Below are 19151 nucleotides of genomic sequence, written 5' to 3'. Positions count from 1 at the left end.
CATATATATCTATAAAAAGAAAAAGCAAAATGTATAAAAAAGTATAGGCTGTAATGTCTTGGAATTGTAGTCACTGGATTTCAAACAATTTTTGGGGAATTTTAAAGAAAATCATACTTTTGCTATTGAGGTTTATTCAGTCACTCGGAAAGAGATACATGGTGTTTGGAAACAAAGATTTAGTCCTCATATATATATATATATATATATATATATATATATACACACACACACATATATATAAAATACATATGTATATATATAAGACAAATGTGAATTATTTCAGAGTCTCACTCTAAAGTTTACTCGCAGTAGTATTTCCCATTTAGGCAGCAAGATTCAACAAGCAGATTATTTTCTGATAAGTTGATTTCCTTCTCAGAACTTGGTCTCATACTAAGATTCATTTATCAATATGTAGAATACTAACGTATGATTCGGTTGCTAAAAAAGTAAAGGCATTAAACTTATTAAATTTAGTTGAACCCAAGTTAACACACTTTTTTCTTTTTCCTCTCTGTCACACACCCAGCAGATGTCATTTTTCAGAGCTGTGATCCTGTTACATCCAACGACATTTTAAATAAGTGCTATTTAATGCTTCAAAAAAATAGGAAGGGTAAGCATGGAATCTTTTTGAGATAGAGGACAGAAGAGTGTGCGTTTTCATAAAGCATCGTAAGGAAACAGGTGACTGAATCCTTTCTCCCTCTCTCTTCTCTCGCACACAGGACCCCTCATTTCCTGTGTCCCGTTCACACATTCTTCCTGAGGTTCTTTTCCTTCTCCTGACAGCAAGTGAGAACACAAACATCCTTATGATCAATCTAGAAGTGGCCAGCTCTCCTCCTAGGCTGCAGGTGGGGGAAGGGAGCTGAAGAGTGTGAGAGGCAGTCAGGGCTGTGGGGGAGCGATGACAATAAATTACCAAGGTGACTTAGATCCCAGATCATAGTCTATTCTCTGCAGTATTCAGACTTCATCAAGGAAAAGCTGAGCTAGACCAAGTCACAAAATGCCCCAAACTAAGAAAACTAAGAAAATCATTAGACATACTGAGCTTAATACACATTTATTTAGCACTGATTTCTTGGTGAAGGCGACGTATGATCCACCAGCATTGGTCCACACAGCACCCAAGAAAATTAGAAAAAGGCACCCCCTTTGGGCAGACACACCTAGGTAGAACACATGGTTTGCAAGTGGGGCTGGGCTGGTCCCAACATCCTCTGGTGGCCTCAAGCAGACAGCTTTATGCAGAGTATAATCTGAACAACTGGACATGGGAATCCTATTTACATAGATCTTTCTCTTTAGTGCTTTACAAATCATAAGACAAGAATAATATAACTAGAACATGTATTTACAATCATTGCAGAGTAGTATTGTGTCAGACTGAGAATGTAAGATTTTCATGAGCAAATACCAACTTCACGCAGTACAAACTCAGGTGAGCATAAACTGATACTTGATACCGATTCCCTGTAATAAAGTAGTCAAAGAGCAACGAATAAAAGTCACTCTCCTTGTTTATAGTAACAGGAGAGTGAATACTTACCACCATCTTCAACTGTAAAATGGAATATGTCACTTGTGGCATTAGCCCCTTCTCTCAAGACGTAGCATATTTTCATATCATCAATGTCAGCTAGAAAAGAACCAAATAAGATGATGATTAATTACTAGGGCAAAACTGGTGACTCATCATTTATGGTAAATCTTATTGGCTATTACTTTTCTGAACCATGTTTAGATCTCCTTCTTCTCCTAAGGGAAAGAGTGCTATCCTATTTCTCATATCTCTTAGCCCCTTGATTTCAGCTGTCCCTTGGAAATCTGATCCCTTACAGATAGAATGCAAGAGCTAGGTTATAATAATAGCAAGGTGTTGCCCTTCCCAATGGTATTCGCATGTTCATGCACCAAAGGAGTGACTATCTAAATACGGAATGTCAGACTCCATGACAGGTGGAAAGGGAGATATTTTGAGGCATGGCAGATTTCCTGGCACTACTGAAATCACACCCTTTGCCTCCCTGTAGGACTGGCCCTAAGAGGAAAGAGGTTCCTCGGCTCTACCTCAGGCTAACTTTTCTTACCTCTCATGGTATAGCAGGCTGCTTTTAAGCTCTCCAAATTTTTAAAAGGAAAAATGAAGAAAATATTTTTTTTAAAAAATCCCACGGATTGAAATTACTATCATGACCCAATGCCAAAGAGAACTTAGAAAACATCGAGTGAAAGCTGAAACCTTTATTCAGAGTGAAAAGTTATTCTGCCTCGGAAACGCTTTTTCTAACGTTTTCTATTCTAGCTATCAAATTCAGTTTGTTTTCAGTGTTGACTGAAATACAATTTAAAAATGTATTCATCCATTTTATCAGTTTTTCTCCTTAATGATGCCACACAGACAACATAATAAAACAAACATCATTTTGTTCAGTGATACTCACAGTAGACCTCTATTGGATCTGGGCCAATCAGCAAGTAGTTATTTCGAAGGTTACATAAAACCAAGATCATAGCTAAAAATTGCTTCAGCAATAGTATGTGATATTTATTTGTCTCGTGTGTGTTCTATGGTTTATTCATCTCCTAAGATCTCTCATAAGTTCATGCTATGGAGTTTAAAGGCATTACATATAAGAAAATGATTTTATGGAGGGCTTCCGGGAAGATGGCGTTAGAGTAAGACGCGGAGATCACCTTCCTCCCCACAGATACACCAGAAATACATCTACACGTAGATGTAGATCTACATCTACAGAACACCTACTGAACGCTGGCAGAAGACCTCAGGCCTCCCAAAAGGCAAGAAACTCCCCATGTACCTGGGTAGGGCAAAAGAAAAACCAGAGACAAAAGAATAGGGATGGGACCTGCACCAGTGGAAGGGAGCCGTGAAGGAGGAAAAGTGTCCACACACTAGGAAGCCCCTTCGCGGGCGGAGACTGCGGGTGGCGGAGGGGGGAAGCTTCGGAGCCGTGGAGGAGAGCACAGCAACAGGGGTGCGGAGGGCAAAGCGGGGAGATTCCAGCACAGAGGATCAGGGCCGACCGGCACTCACCAGCCCGAGAGGCTTGTCTGCTCCCCCGCCGGGGCGGGCGGGCCTGGGAGCTGAGGCTCCGGCTTCGGTCGGAGCGCAGGGAGAGGACTGGGGTTGGCGGCGAGAACACAGCCTGCAGGGCGTTAGTGCACCGCGGCGAGCCGGGAGGGAGTCCGGGAAAAGGTCTGGAGCTGCCGAAGAGGCAAGAGACTTTTTCTTCCCTCTTTGTTTCCTGGTGCGCGAGGAGAGGGGATTAAGAGCGCTGCTTAAAGGAGCTCCGGAGACGGGCGCGAGCCGCGGCTAAAAGCGCGGACCCCAGAGACGGGCGGGAGACGCTAAGGCTGCTGCTGCCGCCACCAAGAAGCCTGTGTGCGAGCGCAGGTCACTGTCCACACCTCCCCTCCCGGGAGCCTGTGCTGCCCGCCACTGCCAGAGTCCCGAGATCCAGGGACAACTTACCCGGGAGAACGCACGGCGCGCCTCAGGCTGGTGCAACGTCACGCCGGCCTCTGCCGCCGCAGGCCCGCCCCGCACTACGTGCCCCTCCCTCCCCTCCGGCCTGAGTGAGGCAAAGACCCGAATCAGCTGCTCCTTTAACCCCGTCCTGTCTGAGCGAAGAACAGACGCCCTCCGGCAACCTACACGCAGAGGCGGGGCCAAATCCAAAGCTGAGCCCCTGGTAGCTGTGAGAACAAAGGAGAGAAAGGGAAATCTCTCCCAGCAGCTTCAGAAGCAGCTGATTAAAGCTCCACAATCAACTTGATGTACCTCCATCTGTGGAATACATGAATAGCCAACGAATCATCCCAAATTAAGGAGGTGGATTTTGGGAGCAAGATTTATGATTTTTTCCCCTTTTCCTCTTTTTGTGAGTGTGTATGTGTATGCTTCTGTGTGAGATTTTTGTCTGTATAGCTTTGCTTCCACCATTTGTCCTAGGGTTCTATCCGTCCGTTTTTTGTTTTTTTAATTCTTTTTCTCTTAATAATTATTTTTTTATTTTAATAACTTTATTATATTTTATCTTTATTTTATTTTACTTTATCTCCTTTCTTTTTTTCCTTCCTTCCCTCCTTCCTTCCCTCCTCCCTCCCTCCCTTCTTTCTTTCTTTCTTTCTACTTCTACTAATTCTTTCTTTCTACTTTTTCTCCCTTTTATTCTGAGCCGTGTGGATGAAAGGCTCTTGGTGCTGCAGCCAGGAGTCAGTGCTGTGCCTCTGAGGTGGGAGAGCCAACTTCAGGACACTGGTCCACAAGAGACCTCCCAGCTCCACATAATATCAAACAGCGAAAATCTCCCAGAGATCTCCATCTCAACACCAGCACCCAGCTTCACTCAAAGACCAGCAAGCTACAGTGCTGGACATCCTATGCCAAAAAACTAGCAAAACAGGAACACAACCCCACCCATTAGCAGAGAGGCTGCCTAAAATCATAATAAGTCCACAGACACCCCAAAACACACCACCAGACGTGGACCTGCCCATCAGAAAGACAAGATCCAGCCTCATCCACCAGAACACAGGCACTAGTCCCCTTCACCAGGAAGCCTACACAACCCACTGAACTAACCTTAGCCACTGGGGACAGACACCAAAAACAACGGGAACTACAAACCTGCAGCCTGCAAAAAGGAGACCCCAAACACAGTAAGATAAGCAAAATGAGAAGACAAAAACACACAGCAGATGAAGGAGCAAGATAAAAACCCACCAGACCTAACAAATGAAGAGGAAATAGGCAGTCTACCTGAAAAAGAATTCAGAATAATGATAGTAAAGACAATCCAAAATCTTGGAAATAGAATAGACAAAATGCAAGAAACATTTAACAAGGATCTAGACGAACTAAAGATGAAACAAACAATGATGAACAACACAATAAATGAAATGAAAAATACTGTAGATGGGATCAATAGCAGAATAACTGAGGCAGAAGAACGGATAAGTGACCTGGAAGATAAAATAGTGGAAATAACTACTGCAGAGCAGAATAAAGAAAAAATAAGGAAAATAACTGAGGACAGTCTCAGAGACCTCTGGGACAACATTCGAATTATAGGGGTCCAGAACAAGAAGAGAAAAAGAAAGGGACTGAGAAAATATTTGAAGAGACTATAGGTGAAAACTTCGCTAATATGGGAAAGGAAATAGTTAATCAAGTCCAGGAAGCACAGAGAGTCCCATACAGGATAAATCCAAGGAGAAATACGCCAAGACACATATTAATCAGACTATCAAAAATTAAATACAAAGAAAACATATTAAAAGCAGCAAGGGAAAAACAACAAATAACACACAAGGGAATCCCCATAAGGTTAACAGCTGATCTTTCAGCAGAAACTCTGCAAGCCAGAAGGGACTGACAGGACATATTTAAAGTGATGAAGGAGAAAAACCTGCAACCAAGATTACTCTACCCAGCAAGGATCTCATTCAGATTTGATGGAGAAATTAAAACCTTTACAGACAAGCAAAAGCTGAGAGAGTTCAGCACCACCAAACCAGCTTTACAACAACAGCTAAAGGAACTTCTCTAGGCAAGAAACACAAGAGAAGGAAAAGACCTACAATAACGAACCCAAAACAATTAAGAAAATGGGAATAGGAACATACGTATCAATAATTACCTTAAATGTAAATGGATTAAATGCTCCCACCAAAAGACACAGATTGGCTGAATGGATACAAAAACAAGACCCATATATTTGCTGTCTACAAGAGACCCACTTCAGACCTAGAGACACATACAGACTGAAAGTGAGGGGATGGAAAAAGATATTTCATGCAAATGGAAACCAAAAGAAAGCTGGAGTAGCAATTCTCATATCAGACAAAATAGACTTTAAAATAAAGACTGTTAGAAGAGACAGAGAAGGACACTACATAATGATCAAGGGATCGATCCAAGAAGAAGATATAACAATTGTAAATATTTATGCACCCAACATAGGAGCACCTCAATACATAAGGCAAATGCTAACAGCCATAAAAGGGGAAATCGACAGTAACACATTCATAGTAGGGGACTTTAACACCCCACTTTCACCAATGGACAGATCATCCAAAATGAAAATAAATAAGGAGACACAAGCTTAAAATGATACATTAAACAAGATGGACTTAATTGATATTTATAGGACATTCCATCCAAAAACAACAGAATAAGCATTTTTCTCAAGTGCTCATGGAACATTCTCCAGGATAGATCATATCTTGGGTCACAAATCAAGCTTGGTAAATTTAAGAAAATTGAAATTGTATCAAGTATCTTTTCTGACCACAACACTATGAGACTAGATATCAATTACAGGAAAAGATCTGTAAAAAATACAAACACATGGAGGCTAAACAATACACTACTTAATAACGAACTGATCACTGAAGAAATCAAAGAGGAAATCAAAAAATACCTGGAAACAAATGACAATGGAGACACGACGACCCAAAACCTATGGGATGTAGCAAAAGCAGTTCTAAGAGAGAAGTTTATAGCAATACAATCCTACCTTAAGAAACAGGAAACATCTCGAATAAACAACCTAACCTTGCACCTAAAGCAATTAGAGAAAGAAGAACAAAAAAACCCCAAAGTTAGCAGAAGGAAAGAAATCATAAAAATCAGATCAGAAATAAATGAAAAAGAAATGAAGGAAACGATAGCAAAGATCAATAAAACTAAAAGCTGGTTCTTTGAGAAGATAAACAAAATAGATAAACCATTAGCCAGACTCATCAAGAAAAAAAGGGAGAAGACTCAAATCAATAGAATTAGAAATGAAAAAGGAGAAGTAACAACTGACACTGCAGAAATACAAAAGATCATGAGAGATTACTACAAGCAACTCTATGCCAATAAAATGGACAACCTGGAAGAAATGGACAAATTCTTAGAAATGCACAACCTGCCAAGACTGAATCAGGAAGAAATAGAAAATATGAACAGACCAATCACAAGCACTGAAATTGAAACTGTGATTAAAAATCTTCCAACAAACAAAAGCCCAGGACCAGATGGCTTCACAGGCGAATTCTATCAAACATTTAGAGAAGAGCTAACACCTATCCTTCTCAAACTCTTCCAAAATATAGCAGAGGGAGGAACACTCCCAAACTCATTCTACGAGGCCACCATCACCCTGATACCAAAACCAGACAAGGATGTCACAAAGAAAGAAAACTACAGGCCAATATCACTGATGAACATAGATGCAAAAATCCTCAACAAAATACTAGCAAACAGAATCCAACAGCACATTAACCGGATCATACACCATGATCAAGTGGGGTTTATTCCAGGAATGCAAGGATTCTTCAATATACGCAAATCAATCAACATGATACACCATATTAAGAAATTGAAGGAGAAAAACCATATGATCATCTCAATAGCTCCAGAGAAAGCTTTTGACAAAATTCAACACCGATTTATGATAAAAAAAAAAACCCTGCAGAAAGCAGGCATAGAAGGAACTTTCCTCAACATAATAAAGGCCATATATGACAAACCCACAGCCAACATTGTCCTCAATGGTGAAAAACTGAAAGCATTTCCACTAAGATCAGGAAAAAGACAAGGTTGCCCACTATCACCACTCTTATTCAACATAGTTTTGGAAGTTTTAGCCACAGCAATCAGAGAAGAAAAGGAAATAAAAGGAATCCAAATCGGAAAAGAAAAAGTAAAGCTGTCACTGTTTGCAGATGACATGATACTATACATAGAGAATCCTAAAGATGCTACCAGAAAACTACTAGAGCTAATCAATGAATTTGGTAAAGTAGCAAGATACAAAATTAATGCGCAGAAATCTCTGGCATTCCTCTACACTAATGATGAAAAATCTGAAAGTGAAATCAAGAAAACACTCCCATTTACCATTGCAACAAAAAGAATAAAATATCTAGGAATAAACCTACCTAAGGAGACAAAAGACCTGTATGCAGAAAACTATAAGACACTGATGAAAGAAATTAAAGATGATACAAATAGATGGAGAGATATACCATGTTCCTGGATTGGAAGAATCAACATTGTGAAAATGACTCTACTACCCAAAGCAATCTACACATTCAATGCAATCCCTATCAAACTACCGCTGGCATTTTTCACAGAACTAGAACAAAAACTTTCACAATTTGTATGGAAACACAAAGGAACCCGAATAGCCAAAGCAATCTTGAGAATGAAAAACGGAGCGGAGGAATCAGGCTCCCTGACTTCAGACTATACCAGAAAGCTACAGTAATCAAGACAGTATGGTACTGGCACAAAAACAGAAAGATAGATCAATGGAACAGGATAGAAAGCCCAGAGATAAACCCATGCACATATGGTCACCTTATCTTTGATAAAGGAGGCAGGAATGTACAGTGGAGAAAGGACAGCCTCTTCAATAAGTGGTGCTGGGAAAACTGGACAGGTACATGTAAAAGTATGAGATTAGATCACTCCCTAACACCATACACAAAAATAAGCTCAAAATGGATTAAAGACCTAAATGTAAGGCCAGACACTATCAAACTCTTAGAGGAAAACATAGGCAGAACACTCTATGACATAAATCACAGCAAGATCCTTTTTGACCCACCTCCTAGAGAAATGGAAATAAAAACAAAAATAAACAAATGGGACCTAATGAAACTTCAAAGCTTTTGCACAGCAAAGGAAACCATAAACGAGACCAAAAGACAACCCTCAGAATGGGAGAAAATATTTGCAAATGAAGCAACTGACAAAGGATTAATCTCCAAAATTTATAAGCAGCTCATGCAGCTCAATAACAAAAAATCAAACAACCCAATCCAAAAATGTGCAGAAGATCTAAATAGACATTTCTCCAAAGAAGAGATACAGACTGCCAACAAACACATGAAAGAATGCTCAACATCATTAATCATTAGAGAAATGCAAATCAAAACTACAATGAGATATCATCTCACACCAGTCAGAATGGCCATCATCAAAAAATCTAGAAACAATAAATGCTGGAGAGGGTGTGGAAAAAAGGGAACCCTCTTGCAGTGCTGGTGGGAATGTAAATTGATACAGCCACTGCAAATAGAATTACCATACGACCCAGCAATCCCACTACTGGGCATATACCTTGAGAAAACCATAATTCAAAAAGAGTCATGTACCAAAATGTTCATTGCAGCTCTATTTACAATAACCCGGAGATGGAAACAACTTAAGTGTCCATCATCGGATGAATGGATAAAGATGTGGCACATATATACAATGGAATATTACTCAGCCATAAAAAGAAACGAAATTGAGCTATTTGTAATGAGGTGGCTAGACTTAGAGTCTGTCATACAGAGTGAAGTAAGTCAGAAAGAGAAAGACAAATACCGTATGCTAACACATATATATATGGAATTTAAGAAAAAAAAATGTCATGAAGAACCTAGGGGTAAGACAGGAATAAAGACACAGACCTACTAGAGAATGGACTTGAGGATATGCGGAGGGGGAAGGGTAAGCTGTGACAAAGCAAGAGAGAGGCATGGACATATATACACTACCAAACGTAAGGTAGATAGCTAGTGGGAAGCAGCCGCATAGCACAGGGAGATCAGCTCGGTGCTTTGTGACCGCCTGGAGGGGTGGGATAGGGAGGGTGGGAGGGAGGGAGACGCAAGAGGGAAGAGATATGGGAACATATGTATATGTATAACTGATTCACTTTGTTATAAAGCAGAAACTAACACACCATTGTAAAGCAATTATACTCCAATAAAGATGTAAAAAAAAAAAAAAGAAAATGATTTTATGAAAGAATAGTATCAAGTGATGCAAAGTATTAGAATCAACAAATTACTCCATGAATTTCTATAGCTCCGCTTTACAGATGTGAAACATATGATCTACCTTGGCTCACACAGTTTTGGAAGGTGACTTGCTTACAATCAGACATTTGAGGAGGGGAAAATCTGATTTAATAGTTAATAGTACCTTCTTGTTAATAGAGATACCTAAAGGTAAAGCAAGTTCAAGATGTGTTGTTCTCCCTTAGCATTTCTTTTCTAACTCTACTGTAATCTCCCCAAATTCTGCCTCTTTCTGCATGGCTGCCTTTTGTAGAAGATTAAAAATTTCTTTTTCCAATCTGTTTTTTGTTTCCACAGTCCTTTGCTCAGGATCTTACATTCAGTAAAGGCTCAAATATTTGTTAATCTAAAATGAAAGAGCCCGGAGTTCTCGTGGTCCACACCTGCATCTCTCCCTTCGAATGGATGATGTCTCTCTGGGGGTAGTGAAGCCCCCTGCACTGCTCTTTACCTGTTTTCTCTTACAACTCTTAACTTTTACAACCTTTAAATTATCGGTTTAGGAATGAAGTGAACTCTGCTCTGACTATAGGTCCTTAGCATAAAGACAACATCCTCCGGTCACGTGGGGAAGACCTTTGTCCAATGTTCCCATTTCTTCTTTAATTCTATAAGAAAATCTAAAGGCTCCACTATAGGAAAAACAACAACAACAATACTCAATCCCTGTATCAATGTTTTCTAAGCAGAAACTATAGTACTTGGGAGATAGTTTCATTGAAATAAAATACCTCTTCAAGACTGATGTTTAAGAACTTTTCTTTTTTAAAGTAATGAGAACATGAATTCAATTATAAGACATTCAGGTGTCAAATTGATTAGATGAAACAAACTACAACCCTTTTCATAATTCTGTTAATAATGCATTGTTCGAAAGGGGGGCTTTTAAAAAAATCTCAAGTGAGTAAAGACTTTGATCATAACACTGTTATTCTACAGGTACCTCTAAAAATAACAAAACACACTATAAATATACATATAAACACTTGCTTCTTAAGGCACAGAAGTATTAGGAAGATAAAAACGTCAGCCAAAATGTTATTTTCTTTCAGTAAACATCTAACAATTAACTAGATTTTCTTCTCATCGTTAAACATGCATCATATTTATTTCAGTTTATCTACATAATCATTCCATGTTTTATTTTTTTTTTTAATTCTAAATTCATTAACGTTCCTGGTAGTCACACCCTGGCTGCCTTTGGGAAATTTCTGAAATTGATTTCTAAATTATCTCCCACAAGACATTATTATGTATTTATTGTAGAGAAAAAAATCCGGGTACTTGAGACAAGTGATTTAGATGTGGGGTGGAGAGAGCAGGGAAGGGCACCTTGAGAAAGAGCAAAATTTGAAATAACTAAATAATTTCCTTAATTTGTCTAATTCTACCTCGTTTACTTTTCCTAATAGTGAAATTTAATAAGTTTTAGAAATAGTTTTTTTTCTCCTAGGGACCATTTAGTCAATTTAGTTGGCAATAGCCTTCCCAAGCCATATGTGCTAAGTGGACTTAATTCAGTGCATTGAAAATCCATCAAAATAGAGTTCATCTCATCCCTTCAAGATAAAACGAAAACAAAGAAAAAGACAGTACAGTCCTCACTTTAGTCACTGCTGTTAGTTTCTCTACTGTAAGAGCAGACTTGGTAGCTCTATAATGGAGGTTTCTCCATTTTTACTCACTTACCTAATCTCCATAAATAACTCCTATGAACCAAACTCCAGCCTCAACTTGTTGTAATGAGTCCTGTGTGATTAAATACCAACAATTTTCCTAGTCAACATTTGGGTTCTTATTGGAACGTGATGATTTCTTTTAAAATGTAACCTTAAAAATTTATCTTCACTTTTTATAATAAACTCATAGCTACTCTATATTTACAAATGACTATAAAAAGTAATCATGGTGACGTCAAGTCAATGACAGATAGAGCAACAGCCTCTAATGAAATAGCAGAATTTTATGGCTCAATATTTAGGAAATAATATTCCAATATTTTGAGCTGTTGGACTTGGTCCATAGAATTTAAATTAAATCATTTGCTTATTTTCCTTCTCTTTTTAAAAAAAATCTCTAAAATCGGGTTATATTTTCTCATCAGAGGAGTCGTTTGAAGTAACATTTTCAATCCTGTAAAGAATATCCTTTCCATATTCCTTTCATCCGCTTTACTTTCCATGAAAATAAACCAGTCTAAGATTGCATGCATTTCTACCCTCAGAAAGCCTTCACACAAAAGTTTCCTGCTGGTCTGGCATGACACTGGCACTCTGAAGTTTTCCTGTCCCTGCAAGCCCTAGGATATAGTCAGGCTTTCAGCCAAGAATCAGGAGGTTGGAGTGTAGGGCTATTTGCCAGCATCTAAAACAGAGAAGCAGTTTACTTTAACACTACACTTTGCAACATCCATGTTTATTAAAGCATTTGTTATCTAAGAGCACAACACTGCTGCAGGAAAAGAACACTCCCCCTGGGAAGCCCTGGGGTTTAACTCCATCTGGTTTCCATTCTGACAAGGGTGAGATTTTCATGAAAGCAACCCAAAGCTTTTTGTAATGAAAGTCGCACGTTCTAGAAAACAGAGCTCTAACTCCCAAGCCAGCAGATTGAATGGGCTTCTCCCTTTAGTCACTGAGTAACTCTGTGCAGGTCACCTGCCCTTCCTGTCTCAGATTCTGTCCACACACAAAGAAAACGGAGGTTACAGAAATGCTTTAGTCTCAAGGATGCAGATGCTTCAGGCAACGGTGTTGGTTATTGTGTTTGAAACAGGGCAGAGAGGAGGTTTGAAATGAGAAAATAATTTCTTCCTTCTACTACTAATCTTGTTAACATACCTGCAGGTTCTTAACAATGAAGTGGTTGTATATTTTGGTGGTGGACTTATTGTCTTCTTATACATCATTAAGTATACTTTCTTTTCTTGTGTGGATTGTTGCAGCATGCCTTGTACATATGATCATTCTAAATCTAGATAGGTGTTTACCTCTTACGTCTTTGGACTGGTGTTAGCCTAAGTCATAAAGTCTTATAAAAATTATAAAATCTACGAAGTAAATATAAATACATCTTTTTTATTTTCGTTACAAAGTTTCTAACAACTATACCAGACTTAGAACAAATCCTCTAAAAAAGCAATCAAAATAATATAAATTTGAAGGTTCTATTTGAATGGTGGGTGATGATAATAATAATAATAATGTGGATATATAGAATTTAGAAAGCACATCTTTCTCTAAGATGCTAACATGCTTCATGAACTGTGTGCAGCATATAAAACAGGCTGCTCAGAGGACGGGTGTGGCTAACAGAGCAGAACTGGAAAGCCTGCTTTAAATTTAATTCACCAAAGTCGAGCTCCTCCTTTGACAATTTAGCTTGTATTTTCAAAATAAGATACTCCTTCTAATAAAGGTCACTGCAGTAGGACATATGGCAAGAAGGGAGCTGTTCTCCCAGGAAAGAGAGTCCCTGTATTTTCACCTCCCCTTCATTTCCCTTCTCTTCCCTTCCCTTCCCTTGGACTCTAATTTGATGCTCTATTTACAAAGTTCTCAGTGACAGCCATATCTCAAGAAATAAGACTTGGAGTGCCTTTTTGTGTGTGTGTGTGTGTGTGTGTGTGTGTGTGTGTTATGCGGGCCTCTCACTGTTGTGGCCTCTCCCATTGCGGAGCACAGGCTCCGGACGCACAGGCTCAGCGGCCATGGCTCACGGGCCTAGCCGCTCTGCGGCACGTGGGATCTTCCCAGACCGGGGCACGAACCCATGTCCCCTGCATCGGCAGGCAGACTCTCAACCACTGTGCCACCAGGGAAGCCCTGGAGTGCCCTTTGATTCTAAAGAAAGAAAAGTGAACCATACCTTGTGTAAACTGAGTCACACTGTGGTTGCCTTGGCCCAGGTTGAGGAGATATCCATGTCGAGGGGCCTCCGTCACAATAAACCTAAGAGAAAAACGTAAGCTGTCTCTGTCCTCCACTTTCAATACTTTTCTTGTGATCATGAACCCCAAGTGGCCTGTGGCCAGAGGGCGAAGTGTAGAAGCCCCTTTGTTCACTGCAATTTGGGGGACACTATTGTCAACAGCTAAGATCTGGATCTTCATCACTTGGGGTCTTCTTGTTTCAAATACTGTATCAGGGAAAACATAGAACTCTGTGTGGGAACCATCAGTCACCATGAAGGAGAAGCTGTCTTCCCTTGACTCGCTGCCATCATGTCTGTAGCTGATTAAGTTTTCATTCAAGTCTTGCTTGGTAAAAATCATGGCGGGTCTGGTATTGTTGAATAGGAGTTGACCATGAACAGGCACCTGGGTGATAGTGAATTTCAAGAGTTTGTCTGGAGTATCTCTATCTTCCACAGTGAGTTCAAAGGGAGTAATCAGCTTGTTTTCTCCTTCGCTGACAACCAGGTTATGGATGGTGACCACTGGCTTTTTGTTGTCCACATCACTGATGGAGATACGGAATGTCCGGAAGACGGGGTTACGTCCGTCAGTGACTTGAAACTCAAAGCTGTCCATCTTCACCTCATCGTCAGCTGTGTGGATGTAGTAGATTTTGTTGCCAGCCAGTTGGAGCTGAGTGAAAGATGTGATGGCTACTCCAGGTTGGTCTGTGCATTCTAAGTGACCTCTCATGGGAGCCCTGGTGATGGTAAAAACTAAGTTTTCATCAGGACTGTTCAAGTCACTAGTGCTTAGTAGGTCTGTTGTGAGGGTGACCTTACCACCTTCTTTCAAAGACACTCCCTTACTTATCACATCAGGGAAGACAATGTCAAGGCTCCCAACAGACACATAAAAGTAACGATCTATAAGGGTATTTATTCCATCAGTCACATCAAATTTAATTAGATCCCGAATGCCCTCTTGCCCAAAATGGACGTACTGAATTAAGTTCCTGTCCACTTCATCCTGGGTAAAATTCATGCCCAGTGTGATATTTTCAAAGACACCTATAGGTTTTTGTCTCTGTAATAAGCCATGTCCTGGCCCATAACGAATAATATAAACCAAGGATTCGTCTTCAGAATCTAAATCAGTTGCCATTAATATTTTGTTGTTGATAATTTTGGTTTCCCCAATTTCTATTTCCAGTCCATTATTGATGGCCATTCTGGGGGTCTCATCATCAACGGGGATAATCATAATGATGACCATCTTTTCCACAGAGTGCTTACCATCCGTTAGTTTAATCATGAAACTGTCTTCCTGAGTCTCTGAGTCATCGTGCTCATAAATAATGCTGGAACTCTCTATGATCTGGTCCAAGGTGAAGCTTTCAACCAAAACCGTGCCATTTATCAGCTGGTTCATGATGTGACCGTGGGTAGGAAACTTGGTAACAGTGAAAGTTAAATCATCTGGGGGAACATCCGCATCAGCAGCGTTGAGGATGGGCGTATCGACCACCAGACTCATGCCTTCCATCACCATAAATTCTCTCACAAAGATATCTGGCTGTTCATCATTGGTGGGAATGATTATGATGGGGAAAAAATGTCTCTCTGAAAAGTTAATGCCATCAGAACAACGAAATATAAATCTGTCTTCCACCGGTTCTACTCCTTTATGGACACTCTGGACGTAGTTTATATGACCCTGCCTGAGATCTTTCAGAGTGAAAGCACTTATGGCAGTTCCTGCTCTTGATTTTTCAGAGCCTGGGGCTGGAGAGATGTTCTCCACGTAACCTGAGGTAGGCTGAATAACTATGGTGCACAAGATGTCATCAGTGAGGGAATCAGTATCTTCAGCACTTATGTGCATTGAGGTTATAACACTTTTATCACCTTCCATCACTATAAACCGTTCACCTACAGAAATTTCTGGGGCCTGGCTGTCAACAGGGAGGATGGTCACCCACACGGTAACTCCTTGGATAGTATTACCACCTATTCTCCATTCTTGAGACATATCTGACAGACTCAGGTTGAAAGAGTCCTCCTTGGGCAATAGACCTATCTCCCCGCTAGTGTGGGCGTAAACGACTGAGCCCTCCAAGATGTCCCTTTGGGTAAACTGCTCTGCTGGAACTCCGTTGACCAGGATTTCTCCACATAAGGGTGGATCTTCCAAGAGGAAAGTCAACATCAAATCATCAGTGTCTTCATCGGTCCCCTTGATAACACTGGCAGTGATTTCAGTAGCCCCATTTTCTAGAACATCTAGATAGGACCCCAGCGTGCCTGCAGGAAGGCTCAGCATGGGCACCTCATCATCCACTGGCCGGACATTCACTCTGAGAGTGATGGGCACCACATGGTGTCTGTCGCTGACCTCCAAGGAGCAACTATCAGTCAGAGATTCATCCCCATTGTGGGCATAGGAAATCCGACCCTGTTTTATGTCCTCTAAGTGGAAAATCCCATCCACACTCAGTATCTGTCCAGACATCCTCATGTGGCCATGTTTGGGTGCCTGGGTGAGAGTGAAAGTGATGTGGGCCACATCAGTGTCTATATCATTCACACTCAACTCAGTCTCACTCAGGATGTGGTGGCCCTTTTCCTGAATAGTGAAGCCAGTGTTGAGGATCTCAGGTGGCTGGTTGTCCACTGGCTGCAAGTAAAAGGTGAAAGTGCCTGGAGCCACATTCCCAGCTCGGTCCTCCACCTGGAATTGGAACTGGGCCACTCGGGCAGCCACTCCCAGTTCTTGATCTGGAGGTCTGTAAGCAATTTTATGGTGGTTGACCTGGGCTTGTGTAAAATGGGCCACCACCGCTGAAGGGTTGTCCATCAGGACCAAGGTTCCCAGTGGGGCTGGTGAGTGGTTTGTATCTGTGTCCATTGGGGGCTGTGTCACCGTGTAGCGTAGTTCTCGGTCGTCTGTGTCCAGGTCAGTGTAGTGCAGCCACTTCTTCCTCAGCGGCGTGAGCTGGGATTCCTGTACCACCATCCGAAGGGGGCAGCCGCCGCCCAGCTCTGGAGGGAGGCGATCCACGGGATGAACGCGTATCACAAACCTCTGTGGCCCAGACCTGTTAGGGGGGTCATGGTTATCCTGGACTCGAAATGTGAACTGGTCCATGACTGGCCCAGGACTGTGAGGCCCAGTGTGTCTGTAGAAAAGCCTCCCCTCCGTTATGTCTCGCTGCTGCCACTCTGTCACCGTCTTCTCATAGAACACCCCCTGTTTTCTCCAAGGGCCCCCGATCAGCATCTCTTCCTCCTGGGGAGGATGGGTTTGACGGAGAAGCAGATGCCCCGTAGTTGAGGAGGGCGACTCTAGCACAAAAAGCAGCAGACAGTCATCTGAGTCCATGTCAGCTGCGCTTAGAGCTTGGGGCAGGATGGGCACGGTTTCACCCTCTGCCAGTGTCAGCCCCGTGTTGGCATTGAGGACTGGCGGCTGGTCATCCACAGGCACTAAGGTGACAGGGAACAGGAACTGCACCTGGTGTCTGCGCCCTCCGTCCACCATTCGAAGCACGAGGTTGTCACTTAGGGAGCCATCTTTGTCATCGTGGTGGTAGACCACTTGTCCGGCTGCCAGCTCAGCTACCGTAAATGTCTTAGGGGCAGGGTTGCCACTTGAGGCACCCAGAAGGGCAAGGCGACCATGCCGGAGGCCAGCCACCACCTCCAGCTGTACTGCCTCTAGGTCATCCTCATCACTGATGACCAGGTTCTGTGGTCCACTGCCTGCAGGGCCGGTGAGGGGCCGAGACTGGCCCTCATAGAGAATGAGCCCCGTGTTCCGTGTGACCACTGGAGCCAGTGTGTTCATGGGCTTCACCACCACCATGAAGGCAAAAGGCTCTGAAGCTGCTCCTTCTGGGTCCACTACCTCCAGCTCCAGTTCAAAGAGACGCTCCTGGTTGGAGTCCTCAGCGGGGGGCTGATAGGCAATCTTCAGGAGGTGCAAATCCCTCTGAGTGAAGGAGGAGAGGGGCAGGCTGCGATCATCAGTGCTCACCAGGTAGCCCTGGCCAGGCTGGAAAGGAGAGGTGAGGTTGAAGATCAACAAGTCCGGGGTAGACTCAGCATCCTCGGCGGCCAACATGTCTGGCGTCAGGGCGGTCAGTACAAACTGGTCCACCTCCATCATCATCATGGCCACAAAGCTGGGCTTGGGTGCAGTGTTCTCAGCCCCTCCTCGGATTCTCACCAATACTTGGAAGTGCTCGCGTTTCAAAGCAGGGCTGCCCACAGGAGACCCTCGTGAGCGCAGCTCCACCACCATGGGCACCCAGTCCCTGTTTGGAGAACGACTGGGGGCCGTGTGGCGGTAGCGCACGCCTAGCTCCTGGAAAGCTTTGCAGTCCATCAGGAGCGGCTCCTGGGTGCCCGCCTCGCTGGCACGTCCCGGGACTGACGGGTAGTGAAGGAGTTCCCCGTAGCGAGGCAGCGCTCCCAAGCCCGAAAGGATGCCCACGCGACACTCTTCAGCCTCGGGCTGGTAGGCGAATTCCAAGGTCCGAGCGTCCAGGGCATTGCTGGTGCCCAGCAGCTCCTCCACGACCAGGGGCAAGTTCCGAGTTACAACCTCCAGTTGGGTGAAGACTACCTCCACCTCCAGCACCAAGGGTAGCACTGCCGCCCCTCCCGGCGCGTCGTAGCGGAGCTGCAGCCGGACCCGATCCCGCGACGGGCTGCGCGCGCCCAGGTGCGAGTAGCGCACCTCGCCAGCGCCGAAGTTGCACGGGAAGCGCTTGGGACTCAGACGGCCGGGCCGCTGGGCCAGCGCATCGTTGTCTAGCACGGTCACTACGCAGCGATCCCCCGGCTGCACCTGCAGCACCAGGTCCTGCAACGGATCCAGCCAGACCTCACGGCCGAAGGGCACCCGGAGCCCGCGGTTCGCCGGCACTATGGCCTCTTCGGAGGGGACTCCTGCAACGCCCGCGAGATCCGGGGACAGCAACGCCCGGCCGGGGTCAGGGGGCTGTGCCCGGACGCGGCTTACCAGTGACAGGAGAAGCAAAAACAGCAGCACCAGCCGGGGCGGCGGCGGAGGCAACAGCTGAGAGGTGGTGGGGTTAGCTGCGTGGCGCGCGCGGGCAGTGATCCCGGGGGTCCGGGCTGCGTGCATGGTCCGGATGTTAGGGCTCGGACGGGTCGCCCTGAGAGCGCAGTCAGTCCTAGTCCGGGGCAGGTGGTAAGAGAGCCCTCCGGAAAGTGCCAGGAACTCCGCACGGCGCCCGGGGGTTCCTGCTGTAGCCGAGGCTGGACCAGAGGGATGGGAAAGAGGCTCGGCACGGTCCCCGGAGCTGCCGGGGAGGCTAAACCGTCCCGGCCGGTCCAGCTCCGCGGCTCGC

The 19151-nt window shown here is 43.5% G+C and overlaps 1 protein-coding gene across 1 annotated transcript in view; it reads right to left on the bottom strand.

Moving 5' to 3' along the window:
- The window catches only part of FREM2 (FRAS1 related extracellular matrix 2), a 159337-nt gene extending 140412 nt beyond the window's left edge, over positions 1-18925 (bottom strand). The window contains exons 1-2 of the mRNA XM_030882453.2: positions 13747-18925; positions 1559-1648 (exon numbers count right to left, since the gene is read on the bottom strand). Coding sequence (XP_030738313.2) covers positions 1559-1648; positions 13747-18925 — 5269 coding nt within the window. The remainder of the gene's footprint in view (positions 1-1558; positions 1649-13746) is intronic.
- Positions 18926-19151: the final 226 nt, after the last annotated feature.

The sequence above is a fragment of the Globicephala melas genome, chromosome 18 (assembly GCF_963455315.2).
Source record: "Globicephala melas chromosome 18, mGloMel1.2, whole genome shotgun sequence".
Taxonomy (NCBI): domain Eukaryota; kingdom Metazoa; phylum Chordata; class Mammalia; order Artiodactyla; family Delphinidae; genus Globicephala; species Globicephala melas.
Note: the sequence above shows the minus strand (reverse complement) of the source record. Positions and strands in the feature narration are given on the sequence as shown.